The sequence below is a fragment of the Podarcis bocagei genome, assembly GCF_964188305.1.
Source record: "Podarcis bocagei genome assembly, chromosome: 8".
In the NCBI taxonomy this organism is placed as follows: domain Eukaryota; kingdom Metazoa; phylum Chordata; class Lepidosauria; order Squamata; family Lacertidae; genus Podarcis; species Podarcis bocagei.
In genome coordinates, this window is record NC_138133.1 from 91,535,292 (window position 1) to 91,559,646 (window position 24,355).

The 24,355-nt window shown below is 46.8% G+C and overlaps 1 protein-coding gene across 3 annotated transcripts in view; it reads left to right on the forward strand.

Annotated features, from left to right (window-relative positions):
- Positions 1 to 302: 302 nt before the first annotated feature.
- Positions 303 to 24,355, forward strand: part of LRRC24 (leucine rich repeat containing 24) — a 32,100-nt gene continuing 8,047 nt past the window's right edge. The window contains exons 1-2 of one of the 3 annotated variants that reach the window (XM_081204722.1): positions 303 to 442; positions 22,962 to 23,136. In XM_081204722.1, coding sequence (XP_081060848.1) covers positions 408 to 442; positions 22,962 to 23,136 — 210 coding nt within the window. In that variant the 5' untranslated portion in view covers positions 303 to 407. Of the gene's footprint in view, positions 443 to 20,981; positions 20,991 to 22,961; positions 23,137 to 24,355 lie in introns of those variants that run through there. The other 2 variants (XM_081204723.1, XM_081204724.1) reach the window with 2 other exon arrangements.

The window sequence follows — 24,355 nt, forward strand, 5'->3', positions numbered from 1 at the left end:
GATGCCCCTTCCCTCCACTGCCCCCCACCCAAAGGTGCGGCTCACCTGCCCACGTGCCCTGCGCCCCTCCCTCTCCTCCCCCCCCAGGGGTGGGCGGGGCTTCCCCGCGCCCCGCCTCCTCCTCCTCCTCCCTCCCTCCTCCCAGGCCGGGTCTCCGGCGGCCGCCCAACCGGAGCGGCGGCCCGGCTGACGTCACATCGTCGCGGCGCGGTTGGCTGCGGCGGGCGCGGGGCGGGGCCTCCGCGGGGCTTAAAAGGCCGAGCGGGGCGCGCGCGGGCGGCAGAAGCGCGTCGAGGCGAGCGGCGTCGTGTGTGGCGAGGCGGCCCCCGTGGCGAGGCGGCCCCTCGTCCTCTGGACGCCCCCTCAGCCCTTGGCCGCTCCTCCCGGCGCTGCTGCGAGGCCGGCGGATGCCATGGAGAGGGGCCCGGCGGCGCTGCTGCAGGTGAGACCCGGTGACCTTTGCGGGGCGGGGGAGCTGAGGGGAGCCGGACGGCCTACCTGCCTACCTACCCACCCGCCTTCCTGGCAGGGAGAGACGGTAGCGGCCCCCAAGCACCCTGAGGTAACTCGCGGACGGGCGGGGGTCGCGCGCCGAGTGACGTCTGTCAAGGCAGGAGATATGGGGCCTCTGGGACTCCCCGCCACAAGGTCCCGCCGCGCGACCAGGAGCCGCCTCTCAGCCGCGCTGCTCCCTGGCAGAGTTATTGGGTGGCCCCCGAAGGGTCTCCCCTCTCCCAGATGCTCCATTAGGGTGGTTGTTTGTGTGTGGTTTTTTATTTCCTTGGGACGCCCCCCCCCCGAAAGGGGGCAGCGCTTGGGCTCTGGAGGAGCAGGGGGCGGGAGGCAGGAGGGCACCGATGGCATGCCAGGATGGGCAGCCTCCCGGCTCAGAGCATCCTCTCTCCATTCTTCCTTGGACTGCCAGCTGGTGGGGCCGATCCAGCAAGGTTAAGGGGGGAGGTCTATTGCCTTCCCGCCCCTATTAGAAGCAGGGCTTTCTGGAGGCGTCTCCCCACTGTGGGGAGACTGGGCAAGGCCATTCAGGGCTCTTCTGCTCCCCCAGCCTAGAAGTGGCTCTCCAGGATCTCAGGTAGGAAGAGAGATCTCTTCCCAATCCCTGACCCTTGTATGAGTGGAGATGCCGGGGCTGCGACCTTCTGTGTCCAAAGAGATGCAAAAAGATGTGATTGCCTTTTCCCCCTGGCCAGGTCTGAACCGGGATTTGAACCCAGACCTCTAAGCATGCAACAAGCATATCAGATTCTCTTACCCCAGCTCTATGGATCGTGGGGTGCACCTCTCAGGGGCTCCCCTTGCCACCCATTTCCCCCCACACCCAGTGAGCCTTGGCAAAAGGGTTTCACAATCATTCTCCATGGGGCCGATTGCCATCCATCACTGGTACCGTTGAGCCTGATGTCTTTAATCTATGAAGTCTGATGTGGTTTGGGACCTGCACACTTACTTTGGAAGCCAGCTTCTTCAAGGTCCCCCCATCGCCTTTATGGGCTGGTGAGAAGGCCCCCATCCTTGTGCCACATGCAGACACATCTTGTCGTCTTAAGAGCAGCCTTCTGAGCCCAGTCAGGCATTCTTGCTTGGTTTTCTGCTTAGTGTCTTGAGTTAACTTTGAATTCAGTATAGTATTTTAAACTGAATGGGGAGGGTTTTGTTTTTGCTTGTTTTTGCTTGTTTTCCCCTATTATCTATTGCTGGTTTGTAAATAGCTGATCGTTTTGCCATCTGTAGGGAAGAAATAACTCTTCCAGGTAAACAAGGAGGAAAGTTTTCATAATCTTGAGGGTGACTGGTGCTCTCAGTGCAGGCATGTAGCCCAAATTATTATGGATTAGTAACCTTTGTGGGCTTGTTTGTGAGAGTTGTCTTTTGGTTTTACAGGGGCATTGTTTGGTGGGTTTTCCCACTCCTTCAAGAGATATTGCACGCACACAGGCCCTTGGGTATGTGTATTCATTAATGACCACATTTAATAAATATGATGGGGGGAAAGGGAGGAGGAGAGATGGAATTAGGGCAATCCAGAGATCAAGCATCATGTATGCAAAGCCAAGGTTGTTCCAGGGGAGGGAAATCCCTTCAGAAACATTTTACAGCAACCTTCAGCAACTTTGTACCCTCCATATGTTTTGGACTGCAATGCCCATCATCCCTGACCACTGCTGGCTGGGGCTGGTGAGCATTGTAGTCCAAAATATCCAAGGGGATGCCAAATGCACCTTTATAGACTCCACCTGGGAGCCACGTTCCCCCAGTTCATGGGAAGGATGTCTCCCAATGTTGAAAAAGGAAAAGTTGCTTTCTCTGGTGGACAGAGGCATCCTGGGAAGGGGAGTGAAAGTGGGGTGGGCTCCAGGATCACAAGAATCTGTCTTGCACCAAGTTAAGACCCTTGGTCCATTTGGCTTAGTGATGTCTGCACTGACTGGCAGACTCTCTAGGGTGTCAGGAAAGGGGCATTCCCAGACCTGAAGATAGCAGTGATTGACCCAGGGCCTGGGCTCAAGTGAAGGAAGCGCCTTCTCTGAGCTGTGATGTGTTCTCTGATAAGCCTCTGAACTGTGATATGTTCTCTGATAAGGTTCACACGAAATAATGCTTTGGGAGTAGGGTTAACTCCTTTCATAAGAAGTGTTTGTACTGTACTCCTTTCATGAAATCCTCTTAGAAAAAGAGAGAATTAAATGAAGGGCTTGTGCAACCCAATTTGCAAGCCCCTGTTTGCCAGCTTTATTGATTAGGCAATGTTTGCACAGTCTTGTGAGTGGTTGTCTGCTCCCTTCCCCTGGTTCACACAGGTTGCCATAGCTACTCAACAGCAAATGATGGAGCTATAGTAACAAACAGGGAGTGCCGTGCTTCCCTGTGTATACAGCAAAGGCTGGGACCACAGACACATGTACACACCCTGCCAAAAAGAAAAGAAAAAAGGATTGAGGCTTTTGTTGCAGAATAGCTCTCCAGCACTGGGAACAGCAACTTCTTTCTGGCAGCCTGTGCGGCAGACTGAAATCCAACAGGTGCAGCTTCTCTGTGACGGCACAACTTTTTTGGGTTTCTTATGTAGCTTGTCATGTTTGATATCTGTGTGCTAGGCTGCTACTGTTCAGTTTCTGTTTCTGTTAATTGGTTCTCGTGGGAAACTTGCAGATTCTAGCTTCACCAATTAACTCCAGCTGGTGTCAATTTACTCTTGGCAGAAAGCCCAGGTCTGCTTGACCTAAAAACTACTCACTCTGATTGGTTAACGAGCAGCACTCAACTCTGTTATCTAGGGATTGCTAGCACAGTTTGATGTGAGGTGTGTTAGGAGTTAGAAGTGCTGTGTATGGTTTTGAGAGAGAGAGAAAGAGGATTTATTTTGCTTTTATTTGTATGCAGAAACTCTGCTGGTTTTATTTTTCCTTTTAATAAATCCTGTAAATAGTTATTCTGAGTCTAGCTGACTAGTCATTACTGCCGCAACTAGCTTCCTCGCTGTGCAGGAAAACTCTGCTACGTTTGGGCTAAAGCCAGTAGGGCTATGCCTGACACTTCAAAGTTCCATGAGGTTATGGGCATTGTGCTGCCAGCCTGAGTTGCGGTGGTGTCAGCATCAACGGCGTTGGTTCCAGTAGTTCCAGAAGTTGTTGTTCTCTGGCTGGTTCCTGACCGTGGTGAGCTGGTGACGCAGCGGACACAAGGACAACAGCTGCAGCGTGTGAGTGCTGGGTGCTGTGGTTCCTGTTTTCTCTCTCGGTGGTCGTGAGTAGCTGGTTCCGGGTTCCAGGGACATCGCTCTCAAGATGGCCTCACAACCAGTTCAGATGGCTTTTGAGCGTCTGAATGACTCCAATTACTTGCTGTGGTCGGAACGCATGCAGGCAGTGCTGCAGAGGGATCGTCTCTGGCAAGTGGTGAGTAAGTTTCCTACGAAGCCTGATGATGAAGACCTCGATAAAGACCAAAGAGCAAGGGCCACAATTGTCTTGGGGCTGGAAGATTCCCAGTTGCCGTATGTGAGGGGAATCAAGACAGCTAGAGGTGTGTGGCAAGCACTTAAAGAACTCCATGTGCGTGAGACAGCGGTTTCCAAGCTGTTCATTCGCAAGGCATTGTACAAGGCAGTGTTACAGCCTGGGGTTACAATGCTGGAACACCTACACAGTTTACAGTTAAAGTTTGCTGCGCTACAGGAAAGAGACTGTGCGTTAGACCAGCAGGAGAAGGTGGCTATTATTTTGAGTTCTCTCCCGGAAAGCTGGGATAATTTAGTTTTGTCTCTAGAAGGCATACAGGAGCATGATTTATCAGTCAGTTACGTTACTGGGCGTTTGATTGAAGAATGGCAGAAGAGGCAAGAAAGGTCGTTGGCTGCAGAGGCTTCTACAGGTGGGCGGTTTGGAAGGAGTTCTCATGCCGTGCCAGAGGTGGAGCAAAAGCAGCGTACCGGCGAGGAGTCAGCGTTTGCTGTTAGGCGTTGTTTCCGATGTGGGTCTTCAGCGCATCTAAAACGACAATGTCCGGAGTTGGTCAAGTCTCAGTTGCCGGTGCAGGAGCAGAGACGAGATCAGCAGCAGCAGCAGCGTAAAAGGAAATTCTTCAAACAAAAACAGTCGGCTCAGCTGGTGACCGCCAAGGTCAAGGTTGCTGATGAGAAACAAGCGGTCTGGGTGGTCGATTCGGGAGCGTCTCGCCACATCGTAAATTCAGATGAATTGTTTGTTTCCAAGAACTCAGCACAGCGCAGCCAGGTGGCTCTAGCAGACGGAAGTACTTCCGAAGTGATTTGGGGGGGTGCAGTTTATGTTCCTTGTCTTCGTGAATGCCTGCAAAATGTACTTTGTGTGCCATCATTAAGGAGCAATCTGATGTCTGTAGATTGTTTGCTAAAAGCTGGGTTTAAAGTGCATTTTGAAGGAGACAGTTGCATTATTAAGAAGGCTGGTGAGATTTTAGGCACTGCTAAGTCAGAGGGAGGCTTGTTTTGGCTTAAAGCAGGATCTCAAGTTGCAGCAGCAGTCAGTAAATCTCAGCCTGCTAACAAAGCTATACATGACAACTGTGTGCACTTATTGCATAGGAAAATGGGGCATGCTTGCTGGAAAAGTGTACTAAAAATGTCTGAATTGGCTGATGGGGGTAATTTAAAGAGTTGTAACAAGTACCTTGATTGTAATGTCTGTAAAAAGGTTAAAACCCACAGAGTCTCTTACCCCAGAAGTGACAGAGTTAGTGAGTCACCGCTACAGCTGGTTCACATGGACGTAATTGGTCCATTTGCTGTAAGCAGGGGTGGATCGCGTTTTTCACTAACAATTGTGGATGACGCCACGCGTTATTCTTGGGTTTTTCCCATGAAGAATAAGGGTGACGTGTTCACTAAGTTTAAAGGCTGGGTGGCATCCGTGGAAAGATTTCTGTCCATTAAACTCAAAAGGATTCAGACAGACAGAGGTGGCGAATTTATGTCAAATGCCTTTAAAGATTGGTTACAAAAGCGTGGCATTGGGCATAGAAAAACGAACGTTTTTTCCCCAGAGGAGAATGGCGTTGCAGAGCGAAAAAACAGATCTTTACAAGATATGATGTTTGCCATGCTTGATGATGCTGATTTGCCCATGTCTTATTGGGGGGAGAGCATGCTCACCGCGTGTTATCTCCAAAATAGGCTCTTTCATCAAACAATAGGTACAACCCCGTACTTTAAATTGTTTCAGAAAAAACCTAAAATTGACCATTTGCATGTGTTTGGATCAAAAGCCTGGGTATTAATTCCGAAACAAATGAGGAAGAAGGGAGATCCTAAGACCAAACAGCTAGTGTTTGTGGGTTACCAGGAGCTGGGAAAAGGTTTCCGTTTTGCTGAAGGGACGAATGGCATTGTGATCTCCAGGAATGCCAGTTTTTGTGAACATAGTGGCTGGGAGAGACTACATGCCAATACTGAGGTTTGGTTTGAACCTTCCCAGGAGCTTCATGACTCTGAAGGTAGACACAGGGAGTCAGAGTCTGAGGGGGAGGAAAGTTCAGATAAGAGCTCTCAAGAAAGTGAAGTTAGCCAAAGACCAGTTGCTAAGCAACAAAAGAGAGATCGTAGTTCTGAGGAGGAAAGTGGGTCAGAAGAAAAATTTTCTCCCAGAAGATCTAAAAGACAAAACAAAGGAGTGCCTCCGGTGCGTTTTTCTCCTGATACTGCAAATGTGTTTAGTGTAAGTGCAGAACCCAAGAGTTTTCAGGAGGTGTTAAAGTTACCAAAAGAGGAGGCAGAGCGCTGGAAACAGGCAATGGAGGAAGAGATGTCCTCTCTGAATGAGCATAAGGTTTTTACACCAGTAGCAGCGCCTGAGGGGGCAAAGATTGTAGGCTGCAGGTGGGTGTACAAACTTAAACCTCTGGTGACAGGAGAGTACAAATACAAAGCTCGTTTAGTGGCTCAAGGATATTCTCAGAGGCCTGGAAAAGATTATGACGAGACTTTTTCCCCTACTGCTAAGGGGGACAGTGTAAGGCTGATTCTAACGCTTGGAGCAAAGAGAAAACTCCTGTTAAACCATTTTGACATCCAGACTGCATATTTACATGCATCAATATCAGAAGACCTGTATCTAGCCGAACCGCCTGGTTATGAGACAGGTTCCAATAGAGTGTTGAAATTAAACAAAGCTCTATACGGTCTCAAACAGGCTGCAAGATCTTGGAACAGATGTTTCCATGAGGCCTTAGTGTCATTTGGTTTCAAGCAGAGTACAGCTGACAATTGTGTTTATGTACGTGGTACAGGCAGTGATCAAGAGTTTTGTCTGATTTATGTAGATGATGTTTTGTATGCCTGCAAAACAGATAAACAAACTAAAAGGTTTGCCAAGCAATTGTCCAGTAAGTTCAAAGTGAAGGACTTAGGCCCGGTTAGGACATATCTAGGGTTGGAAGTGTGCTGGGCCCAAGATGGCAGCTGCCTAATTAGTCAGCAGAACAAAGTTAAACAACTACTGACTACATACAGGATGCAGGATTGCAAAGGGGCAGCGGTGCCTATGGATCCAGGTTTCATAAAAACACTTCATACAGATGAGAGTCCTGAATTTGAACATCCTGATGTATATCACTCTGTAATTGGAAGTTTATTGTATATAGCACAGTGGTCCAGACCTGATATTAGCTACGCAGTAGGCATATTAAGTAGATTGGTCTCAAAACCCACACTAAATGCCTGGAAAGGGGTAAAACAAGTTCTGAGATATCTCAAGCAGACAATTGGCTATATGTTACAATTAAATTCTTCCGAGGACGAAATGTTGAGTTGCTACTGTGATAGTGACTGGGGAAATTTGCCAGATAGAAAATCTGTCACAGGACTAGTCATAATGGTCGGTGGAGCTTTAATCAGCTGGCGGTCACGCAAGCAAGACGTTGTAAGTGTGTCATCAACAGAATCAGAGTATGCTGCATTGAGTGAATTGTGCAACGAGGTGATTTATTTCAAGCATTTGTTAACAGATTTAAATGTAAATTGTGGAGAACCAGTACAAGTTTACATTGATAATCAAGCTTGTATAACCTTAAGTAAAACAGAGGGTTTCAAATCGCGTTCCAAACATATCTCTGTAAAATACCAAAATGTACGTTGCTGTGTACAAGAAAATGTAATCACCTGTACTTATGTATCAAGTGAAGAAAATGTAGCAGATGTGTTAACTAAACCATTGGCAAAGATAAAGAACAAGCGAATGTGCAAGGGTTTAGGTTTGCTGGAAAAATAATCTCCTACATAGGTGTATTTGGAGTTAATTGTTCAGCAGAATCTGTGAGGGGGTGTTCAGTTTCTGTTTCTGTTAATTGGTTCTCGTGGGAAACTTGCAGATTCTAGCTTCACCATTTAACTCAAGCTGGTGGCAATTTACTCTTGGCAGAAAGCCCAGGTCTGCTTGACCTAAAAACTACTCACTCTGATTGGTTAACGAGCAGCACTCAACTCTGTTATCTAGGGATTGCTAGCACAGTTTGATGTGAGGTGTGTTAGGAGTTAGAAGTGCTGTGTATGGTTTTGAGAGAGAGAGAAAGAGGATTTATTTTGCTTTTATTTGTATGCAGAAACTCTGCTGGTTTTATTTTTCCTTTTAATAAATCCTGTAAATAGTTATTCTGAGTCTAGCTGACTAGTCATTACTGCCGCAACTAGCTTCCTCGCTGTGCAGGAAAACTCTGCTACGTTTGGGCTAAAGCCAGTAGGGCTATGCCTGACACTTCAAAGTTCCATGAGCTACTGTGGGTGACCTGAGAGAGAGTCTCTCATTCCCCACCCTCACTCTGCCAAGTTCTCTGCCACATTGCAAGGAATCCTTGGGAGCACAACTCATGCTCATATTTATACATTGTGAGAAATGGTGGTATTTAGGGATTCACTGAATGCAAACTTTTTTAAGCGGCATTTGGTTATAGTGAGAGTGTATGTTTTAATATGAAAACAGGTGATGCTGTTTTTCTTCTGACAAAAGTTGGATGCTTTGCCAAAAGTTTGGCACTTAAACTGCTTTGGTTGCCCTGTATCATGACCTTTGTCAAGAGAGAGAGACAATAGAAACATGTCCTTGTTAATTCTTCTTGACATCTCAGTGGCTTTCGATACCATCGACCATGGTACCCTTCTGTCCAAACTAGGGGTGGGTGGGATCGCTTTGCGGAGGTTCCAGTCCTACTTGGACGGTTGTTCCCAGAGGGTGTTGGTTGGGGAATGCTTTGCAGCCCCATGGAACCTTCAATGTGGGGTCCGGCAGGGCTCAATCCTATCCCCCACATTGTTTAACATCTACATGAAACTGCTGGGTGGGGTTATCCGGAGGGTCAGAATACGTTGTCAGCAGTATGCTGATGACACTCAGCTCTATTTCTCCTTTACATCTGCAGGCGAGGCAGCAGAAGTGCTGGACCAGTGTCTTGCCTTGGTAATGGACTGGGTGAGAGCCAACAAACTGAAACTCAATCCAAATAACTGAGGCACTGTTTGTGGGTGGTTCCGTAGACCAGATGGGTGGGAGGTTGCCTGCTCTTGATGGGGTTACGTTGCCCCTGAAGGAGCAGGTTCATAGCCTGGGGTTACTCCAGGGTCCTTTGCTGTCACTTGAGGCTCAGGTGGCCTCAGTGGCCCGGAGTACCTTCCATCAGCTTCGGCTGGTGGCCCAGCTACGCCCCTATCCGGACAGGGATAGCCTAACTACTGTTGTCTATGCTCTGGTGACCTCAAGGTTAGATTACTGCCATGCGTTCTACGTAGGGCTGCCTCTGAAGACGGTTCGGAAACTTCAGCTGGTGCAGAATTCAGCGGCCAGGTAGCTCACTGGAGAAAGATGGTTTGAGCATATTACATTTATCCTGGTCCGACTGCACTGGCTACCAATTAGTTTCCGAGCCAAGTTAAAAGTGCTAGTTTTGACCTATAAAGCCTTAAATGGCTCAGGACCGCAATACCTCAAGGACCGCCTCTTTCCATAATTACCTACTCGGGCCTTGGGATCATCTTCTGAGGCCCTTCTTTGTGTGCTTCTTCAAGAGGTCTGGAGGGTGGCAACACGAGAACGGGGCCTTCTCTGCAGTGGCTCCCCATCTGTGGAATGCTCTCCCCAGGGACGTTTGCCTGGCGCCTTCACTATACACCTTTAAGCACCAGGCAAAAACATTCCTTTTTAACCAGGCCTTTGGTTGATTTGATCGACATCCTATGCCCTTTTAAAATGTGGGGTTTTGGGGGGGCGGGTTAATGGGGTTTTTTATTTTGATTATATATTTTGTGGTTTTATATTTTTATTTTGTTCTGTGAACTGCCCTAAGACCTCCAGGTATAGGGCAGTATATAAATTCAATAAATAATAATGATAAAAATAATACTCTCCAGTGTCAATTTTATCATTTATATGGTGCTATTAATATACATGATGTGCCTAACAGTATCATCACACATGTATACTCTGCTCCAAGGAGACAGCAATAGAATAGTTGCCTTTTGGAGGACGAGTTCTGCAACATGCCATTGACACAATAATAGTGCTTTAGTGGTGGTGGGTTTATACTGAACCATCCACATACCTGTCTTGTGATGCTCCCACGTTACCACATTATTGCCTCCTGGAAGGGAGGAGTCTTGTGTCTACAGTGCAACAAAAGTGTGGGGGGGAAATCCCTTCCAGAGCATTTGTGGGGTAAAAAGTTACAGGTTTTCTGCAGGAAGGGACTTGCACCGATTGGAAATGAAGCAGTACCTCCACCCCAAAACTTTAGCAGGTGCAAGCAGTGTTGAAAGCAGAATCGTGTCTAACAGCCCCAATACCATCCTGAGTGCAGATCATCATGAGTGCACAATGGAGAGCGACCATAAGCCTGGAATGGCTTGCTCCAATCACAATTCTTTCTGGGGAAGGGGAGACACTGTTCAGAAGAAAAATGATAATATATATACAGTCATACCTCATGTTACGTTTGATTCATGTTACGTTGTTGGGAAGCTTTTCTCTGGCTGATGTACATATTATACTGACCGTAGCTTTTCTTTGTTTTTTAAAAATGAGTTCTTAATCTTGCAAATAATCTCGTTGCATATGTACGGTAGCTGCAACTGTATGCACATGGAATAAAAATGAATCTCTATCCCCTCCCCCCAAATACTTAAGTTCTAGAGATCCAGGTGGGAAGCCTGAAATGCGAAGAACTTTAGTGCGCACTGACAGCATTTGTCTCCCACAAAAGCAACGAAGGGATTTTTTTAAACAATGACCAGAAAATCCAGAGGCTGCCCCTGGTAAACGGGGTCATGTTGTTGGAGGGCAGACTGTACTGTGGATGTAAAAAACCAACATTAGTTTGATGTGGATACCTTTCTCTTTATTTTTCTTACCTAATACCAACATCATTTGCAAATGCAGCCTTCCAGAGGATAAAATGCATCCTCAAGCCTCTGTTGTGAAACGCCCTAAATCGGTCTGACAGGAGCCTGCCACCGTGACAGCAGAGTGAGGGAATTGTGCCCTAGGGGTCCTGCTTAGCATGGCATTGGTGCTGCCACCCCCTTCCCCTGATGTCTCCCAACTTAGTGGGCATTGCAGCCAGTTGCCTGCGCCATGGCAACAGCAGACCTGCTTGGCAAAAGTGCCAGCAATAAATACGCCAACAATGTTGTGGTCCCCTTGCAGCACATCTTGCCCCACATATTCTCCCTCCCTTCTCCTGGCCCCAGATACACCAGAAGAGATTGCATCTTCTCTTCCACCAAGCTGGTTTCAAACAAACCTGACAGCATGAGATTGGGGTGGAGCATAGTTCAGCAGTGCTGAGTAGTGGGCAAGTTACGACGTTAAATGCATATATATGAACTGTCATATTGGAATAAGAGATGCCCAGTGGCTTGAAGAGGAGGGGAGGGCATCTCTAAGCATGTTAGTGATGCTGCTTTACATACATAAAGGTAAAGGGACCCCAGACTATTAGGTCCAGTCGTGGCTGACTCTGGAGTTGCGGTGCTCATCTCGCTTTACTGGCCGAGGGAGCCGGCGTACAGCTTCTGGGTCATGTGGCCAGCATGACTGAGCCGCTTCTGGCAAACCAGAGCAGCACACGGAAACACCGTTTGCCTTCCCGCCAGAGGTACCGCCAGAGCGGTACCTATTTATCTGCTTGCACTTTGACGTGCTTTCGAACCGCTCCCGTTGTGCGGATTCGAACCACTGACCTTCTGATCGGCAAGTTCTAGGCTCTGTGGTTTAATCCACAGCGCCACCCACGTCCCTGCTTTACATACATACATAGCCATAATTAAATATTTTACTATGGTTTATTTGTATTGCATCTGATTGCTATAAGATGTGTGATCTTGTATATTTGTCCCCCCCCAGCTTATAAGCCGCCTTGTGTATAGTATAGTGTGTAGTAATATAGCCTTTCTAATATAGCGGCGTACAACTTAAAAGTGAAATGAAAAAAAAATGAAGTGTGCATAGTTATGTTCTTATATTGCATCTTTTCAGAGGTGAACATGCGGGATCCCATCAAGCAAACACCCTCAGCTCACCTACATTCCTTTTTAACCTGTGTACTTACTTGCTATTTAACAGTAGCATGCCTTTTCACATAGGGAAGGAGGAACCCTTCCTGTTATACCTCTTCAGCTATTGATATCATTGGACCTACAATCCATAGTTCTCTCTTGCAAGCCCTGGTGGGATGCTCTTGTGTGGCTCCCGTTTATTTCATGGGGGTTGTGTAGGAGAACTTTCTTGTCGCCGATGCCTTGCTGCATCAGCTCCTCATTTGTTCTGTATTTGTAGTTATTATTATTATTTATTAGTTTATTATTGAACTTATTTGTTGCATTTTTGTTCCTCAAGGTGGCTAACATAGTAAAAGGAACAAGTCTACTTAATGGATGAGTACAAGACAGACCATTAATATATTAATGTTCCTCCCAGTTAAAAAAAACCATGAGTGTGGGTAAATATGAGCCTCTGCTTCTCAGTGTAGACAGTATGGAATTAGATAAGACAAATGGTCTGGCTCTGTAGAAGACTGGTACCTCTGTTCCCAGTTACAATATATGCTTAAAAATGAAAATATATCAGCATAAATATACTGTGGGTGTTTCAGTATATATATTACCAATTAACTTGAAAACATGGGCAAAAAAAGTGTTTACATCTTCCCTCTTCCTCCAGAGAGGGAGGGGCCATAACCCAGGAGCCCACAAGCATATCTTCCTGGCTTCCACGTTGACACTCTAGGCTTTTTGAAGCTTGTGTGTCCTCCCTGCCTGTGATAGACAGTTGAGCCTGTTCCACTACCCTTCCTAGGGAGCCAGGTGTCCTGGCAGTGCTGCTTCTTCTTGCTGGTGGCTAATCCGTCTCCTTAGCAGGCTGGCTCTCAAATCCTCCCCATACCATTAAGCGGCTTTAGAATTATTTGCAGCTCTCTAAATGCAGAGGGAACCCAATTCAGGAAGAAGTCATCATTGTGCCCCAGCATGCTTCTGTGGCAGTCTCTCCGTCTGCGTAAGTGGAGCAGCAGTCCCAAGGCTCTTGGCTTGCTATGGTAAAAGTCCACCAGCCCAGAATACCATGTTAAATGTTGTCAGTACTTGAAAAAACGGAAGTGATCCCCTCACACAAGAAGAGCCCTTCTGGATCAGGCCAATGTCACATCCATCCCAGTATTCTGTTCTCAGATGCCCCAGTGGGAAAAACCAACAAGCAGACTTCGCACAAGAGCAGCCCTCTCTCCTCCTTCCAGGAAATAGTATTCAGAAGCATTGCTGCTTCTGACCATGGAGGTGGAGAATAGCCATCCTGCGTGCTATAATAATAATTTATTATTTGTACCCCACCCATCTGGCTGAGTTTCCCGACCCATCTGGGAGGCTTCCAACAAAGATTAAAAATACATTAAAAGGTCACACATTAAAAACTTCCCTAAACAGGGCTGCCTTCAGATGTCTTCTAAAAGCCTGGTAGTTGTTGTTCTCTTTGACATCTGGTGGGAGGGTGTTCCACAGGGTGGGCGCCACTACCGAGAAGGCCCTCTGCCTGGTTCCCTGTAACTTGGCTTCTCACAGTGAGGGAACCTCCAGAAGACCCTCGGTGCTGGACCTCAGTGTCCGGGCAGAACGATGGGGGTGGAGACGCTCCTTCAGGTATACTGGACCGAGGCCGTTTAGGGCTTTAAAGGTCAGCACCAACACTTTGAATTGTGCTCGGAAATGTACTAGCAGCATCAAGAGCCCTCTCCTCCTCCACGAATGTGTCTAATCTTTTAAAGCCTTCTAGGTTGGTGGCCATCACTGTCTGCTGTGGGAGGGAGTTCCGTAGCTTAACTATCCACTATGTGAATAAAGACTTTCTTTTATCTGTCCTGAAACTGCTAACATTCAGTTCTGGTGTTGCAAGAGAGAGAAACCTTTCTCTAGCCTCTTTCTGCACATCATTTATTATTATATAAACTTCACAATGGCTCAATCCCAACAAGCCCCTCTTTCCTGATCTATGCCAACCTCTCTCTGCCCCACAGTTCTGCCATGCCAGGCCTCAAGGTCAGGTTTGGGGGTCCCCCCCTCTTGTTTCAGCTTTATGGTGAACCATCATGCGTGATCCATTATAATCCCAAAGGACGATCCTTTATAATCCTTCATTATTAAGAGGCTGATAATATTATTTAATCCCCACCCTATCTTTTGAGGATCAGAGCGGATTACAATAATTTAAAAACACATTATAGCTACGTCCTATTTATAAGCGCTCCAGACTTCCCACATGTCGTCCAGTCTTTGTGGCACGTCTGCCTCTCACAGCAATATCCCGAGGTAGATTGCTGTTACTACCACTTAAAAGTTGAAGAAGCAGAGAGAGAGAAAGAGACTGACTTGCCCTCAGCCACCATAAGAGCTTCGTAACCAAGTAGGTGTTTTGAACCCATGTCCTGGAGGAAGGAACGTTGGATGACAAAATAGAGGGGGACTTCCTGTGAGGAGCAGAGCAGCTTCCTGTTGGCACTCGAGTGGGTGTTAGACTTCTTGTTTTTCAGTTTAGCGAGAATGTTTCTCTCACATTACGGGGGGGGGGGCGCCCTCATGAGCATCCTTTAGGCGCAGGTGGAACAGATGAGGTACAGAATCATAGAGATGTAGAGCTGGGCGACACACAACCGGACATAAGGCATGAGTCAGACCAGTAGCCCATCCAGCTCCGCCCCCTCCAATTCCCCAGTTATCTTCACGACAGGCCCCATGGCTGTAATAATAATAATAATAATAATAATAATTTATTTTTTATATCCCGCCCATCTGGCTGGGCTTCCCCAGCCACTCTGGGCGGCTTCCAAAATATATATATTAAAATACTGTACTACATCAAACATTAAAAGTCTCCCTAAACAGGGCCGCCTTCAGATGTCTTCTAAAAGTCTGGTAGTTGTTGTTCTCTTTGACATCTGGTGGGAGAGCATTCCACAGGGAGGGCGCCACTACCAAGAAGGCCCTCTGCCTGGTTCCCTGTAGCCCCTTCTAAGGCTATGCAACATGCTGGTGAGAGTTTTAGCCCAAAACCAGGTTGTCAGAGTCTGTCCTACTTACTGATTATTTTATTTACTTATTTTGTAAACTCTGGACACTGCTTGATTATAAAAAGATCCCTTCAGAATGGCTTGCCAGAAAAGATAAAACAAGGAAATTATCAATAAGAATCGACAATAACCATTAAAGACTTTGGGAATGTTAAAATAGCAATAAACTAAAATCTGACATTAACTTTCTAAATATGCTAGAGCAGGGGTCAGCAAACCTTTTCAGCAGGGGGACGGTCCACTGTCACCTCAGATCTTGGGGGGGGGGCAGACTATTTTTTTGGGGGGGGGATGAACAAATTCCTATGCCCAAGAAATAACCCAGAGCTGCATTTTGAATAAAAGCACACATTCTACTCATGTAAAAACATGCTGATTCCCAGACCATCTGCGGGCTAGATTAGATTTAGAAGGCGTTTGGGCCAGATCTGGCCCCCGGGCCTTAGTTTGCCTACCCGTGTGCTAGAGCCTCAGCAAGCCACTTCTGTGGGATGAGGCAGCACCACCTAGAAGTGTGCTCAAATACCTGCATTTCCCTGTAATTCTGAACACGTGTTTCCATTTGCGAGACTTGCATTTTTCCGTTTCTCCCGTTGCATGGAGCCTCCCAGCTCACATGCTCTCTCTCCCTGCTACCCCCCCTCAAGCCACACGCTGGTTGCATTCACAAGAAAATTGTCCTCCCTGTGATGAGCTTATCACTATGTAAATGCAAAGTAGGTCTCCCCATTGGGTTGGCTTTTTGTGGATGCCCTCGCCCTCAGAGTGGTCTGGTACTGAGTGCCAAAAAAAATAATAAGTTTCCAGGCTGGCTTTGCAAAGTGCTGCCCTGGGGGTGCTGTTTCAAAGCATGTTTCAAGGGATCCTGGCATTGCAGCAGAGCTTTGCAACTGAGCAAAGGCCTGGAGTGCTTATGCAGCAGCCTGACAAGCGCTGCTGTCCTGCTCTAAGCCCACAGAGGAAGCCGGCTTGGTTGCTTCAGCACATTGGAGAGTTCCTAGTGAGCAACTTCTCTCAATGAAGGATCTCTTTTCAGTCCATTACAGTACAGTATTTCATTCATAGACTGAGCCTGCACCATACAGTGGTACCTCGGGTTACATACGCTTCAGGTTACAGACTCCACTAACCCAGAAATAATACCTTGGGTTAAGAACTTTGCTTCAGGATTAGAACATAAATTGCGTGGCCGCAGTGCGGCGGCAGCGGGAGGCCCCATTAGCTAAAGTGGTGCTTCAGGTTAAGAACAATTTCAGGTTAAGAACGGACCTCCAGAACGAATTAAGTACTTAACCCAAGGTACCACTGTACACTTAAAGCACGCTCAACCAGAATCCTGGGAACTGTAGTTTAAAGCACTGGGAACTTTAGTTCCTTGAGGGAAAGCTGCAGTTCCCATGTGGCAGGGAATGTGCTTTAAATAGTGTGGTCTGTTCCAGTACAGTGGTACCTTGGGTTACAGATGCTTCAGGTTACATACACTTCAGGTTACAGACTCCGCTAACCCAGAAATATTACCTCGGGTTAAGAACTTTGCTTCAGGATGAGAACAGAAATCGTGCAGCGGCGGCAGCACAAGGCCCCATAAGCTAAAGTGGTGTGTCAGGTTAAGAACAGTTTCAGGTTAAGAACAGACCTCCAGAACGAATTAAGTTCTTAACCTGAGGTACCACTGTATTGAACAGCTCTTACAGTCAGAAATTTCTTCCTAATGTTTAGGCAGAATCGCCTTTCTTGTAGTTTGAATCCATTGGTTTCGGTCCTCTCAATCTTCTCTTCTCCAGCCTAAACATACCCGACTCGTTTAACTGTTCCTCATAAGGCTTGTTTGGATTCACTCAGTCGACACTCTGCATTTACTCAGAGGTGTTCTCCTTATGTTTTTTGTGGCCGGGCCGCTGTACTGGAAAGAGATCAGGGGCTTTGGTTTCCAGGCACTGCAGGGCGCCCTATTGTTAGCGATTAGGCAGCAGAGAGGACTGTGCCCGCAGCCAGTATTTTGACACTGTGGATGTGCTTTGGATTTATAGAGTGGCATTAGGAGGATGTTTGCTGCCTTGTCCTCCATCCTTTCCCTCCAGCATCCCAGCGAGATCCTGATGAAGGTTTCTCATGGAGTAATGGCTGATTAATATAGCTGGATGCTCCTCTCTCTAATTCATCCGCTGGGAGGCCGAGCTGCCTCTGTGAATGAACAGATGGAGGGCACCCCCTCCCATTTTACCCCAATCTCTTGCAGCGGCTGCAAGCTCCCGATGAAATTTTAATAAGGCCTTGCTTGCTCATTATTTATTATGCATTAAAGAGAGCGGGAGGCAATTAAGTGAGCAAGAGATGACATAGAAGAGTGCAGTGAAAAGGGACCCTTCAGGCTAGCAGGGAACAGCAACCCCACCTCAGCTGGGCAAGTGCCTGAGCAGCAAAAGGGACCTGATGGCTCCTCTTCCTCATGATAGAGTCATAGAATTGTAGAGTTGGAAGGAACCCCAAGGTGATCTAGTCTAACCCCTGCCAGTGTGGTGTAGTGGTTAAGAGCGGTAGTCACGTAATCTGGGTAACCGGGTTCGCGTCTCCGCTCCTCCACATGCAGCTGCTGGGTGACCTTGGGCCAGTCACACTTCTTTGAAGTCTCTCAGCCCCACTCACCTCACAGAGTGTTTGTTGTGGGGGAGGAAGGGAAAGGAGATTGTTAGCCGCTTTGAGACTCCTGAAGGGGAGTGAAAGGCGGGATATCAAATCCAAACTCTTCTTCTTCTTCTGCAACACAGGAATCACAACTAAAGACTCCCTAGCAAATAGCCATCCAAACTGTTTATAAACCTCCAAGGAAGGAGAACCCTCCACCCTCAGAGGGAGACAGTTCCACCACTGAACAGCTCTTAAAGATAGATAGATAGATAGATAGATAGATAATTTATTATGGTCGGAGACCACCTTATAAAAAAACACTTGGGGCTACAGTCACAGAAGGAAAACCGGTTCTGAGAGATCTGCATTCGCTCCCAGTATATTTCCGAGCACAATTCAAAGTGTTGGTGCTGACCTTTAAAGCCCTAAACGGCCTTGGTCCTATATACCTGAAGGAGCATCTCCACCTCCATCGTTCTGCCCGGACACTGAGATCCAGCGCCGAGGGCCTTCTGGCGGTTCCCTCATTGCGAGAAGTGAGGCTACAGGGAACCAGACAGAGGGCCTTCTCGGTAGTGGCGCCCGCCCTGTGGAACGCCCTCCCATCAGATGTCAAAGAGATAAATAATTACCTGACATTCAGAAGACATCTTAAGGCAGCCCTGTTCAGGGAAGTTTTTAATATGTAACGCTGTACTGTTTTTAACACTGATTGGGAGCCGCCCAGAGTGGCTGGGGAAACTCAGCCAGATGGGCGGGGTATAAATAATAAATTATTATTATTATTATAAAACAAACAATTAAAGCAATGTACAGCAATAAATTTAAAAACAATGTACAACAATAAACTACCGCAGGGAGCTGACCCAGAGTCACCCATGGAACCAAGTTTGGGGAATTTCTTAACGAACTAGTTTGAGTTGGGAGATGGTCTGCACCTACAGATCTGTACACAGAATCTGGCGACCATCCGGATCGTCTTCTGATCTTTGCCTAACAGGAAAAGGTTGAATTTTTGTTTTTCCGGGAGGTCAGCGAGCCTCACCAGTAGGGGACCAACGGTCTCACTGCATGCCTCTTCATAAAAGGGACATCTAAAGAACAAGTGCTCTGGGCTTCCTATCTCCCCCAATGAACAGGCGCAAAGTCTCTGAGCATATGGGACTTTTTTAAAGGCTCCTTCCAGGACCAGTGAGGGCAGAGCCGAGCTTCTGGCAAGTGTAAAGGCCCTTCTTGCATTTTTAGCTCTTAATGTTATTCCTAACACTCAGTCGAAATCTCCTTTCTTGTAACTTGAATCCATTGGTTTGGGGCCCTGCTCTCTCGAGTAACAGAAAACAAACCCAACTCCTTCAGCTCTGTTTCCAGACCCTTGATCATCCTCGTCTCCCTCCTTTGCACACCTTCTATCATGTAAATATCCTTTTAAAGTTGTGGCCCCCAAAACTGGACACAGGACTCCAGGTGGGGTCTGACCAAGGCAGAACAGAGCAGTACCATTGCTTTCCTTGATCTGATCACTATACTTCTGTTGATGCAGCCTATAATAACATTAGCTATTGGTGATGGTTGTATGCTCCTTCCAGGATCCAGAGGCAGCAGGCTTTTCTATACCTATTGCTGAGGAATAACCACTGGGTGAGGGGTATTTCCCTCATGCTCTGTTTGTGGTGCCCCTGCAGCCATCTGATTGGCTACTGTGGGGTGCTAGATTAGGTGGGTCTTTGGTCCAATTCAGGAGGGTACGCTTCTGTGAGTCAGGACACCCCAAAAAGGCTCAGTTCTTGCACAACTGCAACTCACTCGACCGTGATTGTTGCTGCAATAACAACAGTGTGGTAGAAAAGGCTGACCAGGGGAACTGAATTGATTTTGAGCAGAATCTGTGTTTTCCAGCAACTGGTATTCAGAAACATTTCTGCCTCCAACCGTGGCAGTACAGCATATAACTACCATGGCTAGTAGCCACAGATAGCCCTTTCCTCCATGAATGTGTCCATCCTCTTTTGAAACCATCCAAGTTGGTGGCCACCACTTCCTCCTGTGCTGTTGGGGAAAAGAAGAGAGTCTATGGAAGGATTTGGAGAAAGAGAGAGAGGTTGCTTTAGAAGCAAGGAGGTAGAGGCTGTCCCTGTCATTGCAAGCAGGGCTGTGTTCCAAACTAGCTTATTCCATGAATATGTAATCACAGCAGAGTTGGCTGTATTAGCTTTGGCATCAAAAAGGCCTGGAGTCATAGGAAGCTACCTTGTACTGAGGCTATGTACACACCATACATTTAAAGCACTTTACTCTCCCCCATGAGAAATGTAGTGTACCCTTTACAGAGCTTCAGTTCCCAGCACCCTTGACAAGGTACCGTTCCCAGGATGTGCTTTAAATGCATGGTGTGTACACAGTGCGTGCCCATCTGTTGGTTCAATATTTCTTACGCACTGACTTGTACGGGTTCTCTAGGGCTTCAAACAGAGAACATTCTCTGCCCTCCCTGGAGGCGACCCCAGAGAGGTGCTCTACCACTGAACTATGATGGCCTCCCCCCCCCCCCCCCCGTGGCTTACAATTTGGCCAAGTTGCACTGAGGTCCTACACAGAAGTTTCAGGGCACAGATCGCAAAACCAGATGTGCTGAAGAAAAACAAGGTCAACAAGAAGAGATTCGGAAGATAACAAGAATGCAATGAATGCATGTATAATCACTGCGGTGCGAAATATCAATACAATGCACATCCAAAATATAATGTGCATTTGCCAGAGCATCGGCGCATGAATACTAAACCATTGTTATAACACCAAAGCAGCGATAATTACTTTTGCAGCAGGAGATTGCTTGAGTGCAAAGCTGCGTATCAAAATAGGCCCATAGCTGGGGGTTGGCGAAGCAGAGATGGACAGGCATGCAAGAACAGGAACTTTGAGGTTGATGGAGAAATTAAGAGGGAGCTTCGTCCAGAGATTGGCACAAACAACCTACCAAATCTCAGAGGGGAGCATCCATACCCCCATCTGTTCTTCCAGCTGGTTAGATGCTCTTCTCTGGAACCAGAGCCAGGGGAGACTTTAAGACCATTGCCCCACACAGCGTGTCTGCTGCCTCACACTAATCTCTCATTAGGATGCCTGTAGCACTATGGTCCTTTTCCCTGATTGTTGGTGACGTTGCTCAAAGCCTCTAATGGGTTTAGGAGCCACTGAGCTATCCCTCCCCAGCTAAGGGGCAGTGGGGAAGATGCGACAGTGGTGTGCTGAGCCGAGATGCCAGGGGGTGCAAGGTGAGTCTGTTCCACTTCTCCGGCCTCCTTTTTGCAGCAACGTCCTCATTCTGGCTTCACCCCAGTCCAGCTCTGCAAGCAGTTTTCACCTGGTGGCAAGGATCCAGCCATATCAGCAGCATCCACTGGTACCTATATTTTTAGATGCTTGTTGCCATGGTTTTGGTACCTTGGTTACAGCCAGCAGCTGAACCCAGAGGATCCACTAGCAGCCGACACCTAAGACAAGGACCCCAGATGGTCTCTCTCCAAAGAGGTTCTCATCTGTTTTGGTCATCGCCAAGCTGTAGGGCCAACCGCAAAGAATCCTCGATACCAAAGCCAACTCCCAGGTGAGCAAGGACTGAATCACACCGTGCATGGTGGAACTGTGGAGTTCACGAGAAGTGCATGGCCGCCATCTTGGACGGCTTCAAAGGGGGATTGGAAAAATTCTTGGAGGAGTGGAAGGCTATCAATGGCTGCTAGTCACAATGATATATTTTTTTGTCCTTGGGGATCAGAGGCAGCCTGCCTGTGACTCCCAGCTGCTGGGGAGGATAGGAAGGAATGCTTGAGTGCAGGAGTGTGCCTTTTCTGCTTTCGGGCTTTTCTTAGGCATCTTGTAGGTCACTGGAAAGAAATGAATGCTGGACTCTTGGACTGATCGTGGAGGAGTCTTAGGGGAACCGCACATCGCTCTCCTTCATCCTGCAAGGCAAACAGTGTATCCAGGACATGCCTGCCTGTTTAATTAAGATATATACCACTGTGCCATATATATCAAAGTGGTTTGTGGCAATATAAACAGAAACCCATACAATAAAAACCATTAAAAATATATTAGGAAGGACTTATTTGACTAAAAGATGCCATTATGTCTCAGTAATTCCAAACTTTATCAAAAAAATACAGAAATGCTTGGAAAACAGAAAACAAACTGTCACTTTCGGGGGGGTTTTGTTTTTTTGTTATTCTTGGTTAATTTGTTGTATTATATACATTTAAATTGAATTGTTACAATATAAAAATAAATATATTTTTTTAAAAAAACTATAAAAAAGTTAAAAGCAGACATGAATTGGAAGGATGTCTTCTTAATTGCCTGTGTAGGCATGGAGGAATGGGAACATTTTCAGCATGCGTTCAAAAGGTTGGCAAAGAAGGCATCTGCCAGCTCTAAGAAGGAGATTCCGCAACATCCATATAAGTACACGGATGATGGGAGTTGTGGTCCAGCAATATCTGGAGGGCCAAAGGCCAATAGGCCTTTGCAGCTGTTTATATTTATGTTTATTATTATTATTATTGACTTTGTTTAAACCACCTCACAGGATTGTTGTGAAGATAAAATGTCGGAGGGGGGGAAACTCAGTGTACAACATATTTAGCTCTTAGGAAGAGAGGAGAGATAAAATAATAAAATAGTTATGCAGTTCTGTGATTTTATTTCTCTTCTGTGGTTTGTTGAGCCTCTGCTATAACCTATTGTGGATTTTCTGTGGTGTGTCTTCCTGTTTTAGGTATTTCTATTAGATAGGTCCCTCCTGTATGATGGATGTGTATCTGTATTTTAATGATCCGAATAGAGTGAAATATTACAGTTATTATATATTTAAATTGTGTCTTTTTCCCTGACGGGGACTCATGAGTCATGGAAGGGGGGGAGAGGAAGTATCTATGAATTTAATAGTGTTTATATTATTTTGTCAATACTGCTTTATAGATTACGAACACCTTATTGATTTGTTAATCATGTAATATGGCTTACACTGTAACTGTGATGCTTAGCTTATTTCTTTAGTTGCTGGTTTGCTAATATCATTTTACAGATTGTAGTTGTTTTACTGAACATTTGTTATGTGATTTATGCTGTCCCTGTGATGTTCTGTTCTGCTACTGTTTGTTAAGCTGCTCTGGGATTCATTTGACTGCAAAGCGACATAGAAATACAACCATTCAATCTTTCCCTTTCTCTCTGTCTCCTGCCAGCAGCTGCTCTAGGATGGCTCCGGTGGAGCCCACGCTTGTTTCCCTCCTGCTGTTGGGTCTCCTGGCACTCCAGGCCCGCACTTGCCCAGCCACCTGCCGCTGCTACAGCATGACCGTGGAGTGTGGCTCTTTGGGCCTCAAAGAGATCCCAGGCAGCATCCATCCCTCCACCCAGGTAAGGCTCAGGTGGGAGGAAGCCCAACTCCCAGCACCGGGTGTGTGTGTGTGTGTGTGTGTGTGTGTGTGTGTGTGTGTGTGTGTGTGTGACCATTGGGGCCAGGTTTCCTTTCTAAACCCAAGCTAACCTACCTCACAATACTGTCGTCCATTCAGTGCAAATGCTGGCTTGCTTTCAAAAATAAATAAATTCAAACGTTAACAATAAGAACAATGAACGGTGTCTTTCCGAAAACACCAAAATTGGAATCTCTGTAGAAGTAGCATATTGTTGTTGTTGTTTAGTTGTTTAGTCATGTCTGACTCTTTGTGACCCCCTGGACCAGAGCACGCCAGGCCCTCCTGTCTTCCACTGCCTCCCGCAGTTTGGTCCAACTCATGCTGGTAGCTTCAAGAGCACTGTCCCACCATCTCGTCCTCCGTCGTCCCCTTCTCCTTGTGCCCTCCATCTTTCCCAGCATCAGGGTCTTTTCCAGGGAGTCTTCTCTTCTCCTGAGGTGGCCAAAGTCTTGGAGCTTCAGCTTCAGGATCTGTCCTTCCAGTGAGCACTCAGGGCTGATTTCCTTCACAATGGAGAGGTTTGATCTTCTCACAGTCCATGGGACTCTCAAGAGTCTCCTCCAGCACCAGAATTCAAAAGCATCCATTCTTTGGCGATCAGCCTTTTTTATGGTCCAGCTCTCACTTCCATACATCACTACTGGGAAAACCAGAGCTTGAACTATACAGACCTTTGTTGGCAAGGTGATGTCTCTCTCATATACAATGACTGATTTGGTGTTGAGCCAATATAACCTACAAAGTTGTAAAAGAATATGGAAATGCTTTCTTGAGGTGCATGCAAGTGTCAAGAATTACTTTTTAATAGACTGCCAATTTGGTGTGTTTGAATCTGGGTGGTGGCGGGCTTTTGTGTGTGCGTTTACCTGGTATAGATTTGTTTTTAATCTGCTGCAGCCAGCTCAGACCCTTTGGGATGTGGGACTAGAACAGATATATTAAACCAATAAAATGGAGAGCGTATATAAAAAACCAAAGTGTGCGCACGCAGACACATTGCTACCACCACCAAGCCTTTGGGCTCCCAATGCAACCTATGCATGTGAAAGAGCACATTATCTCCCATGCCCACTCATTTACTGTCTTCTTTTTAGAGCTTGATTAAGTAATCAAAATATTTTATAAAGAAGCAAAATGAATCGGGTGGTGATTTGCTA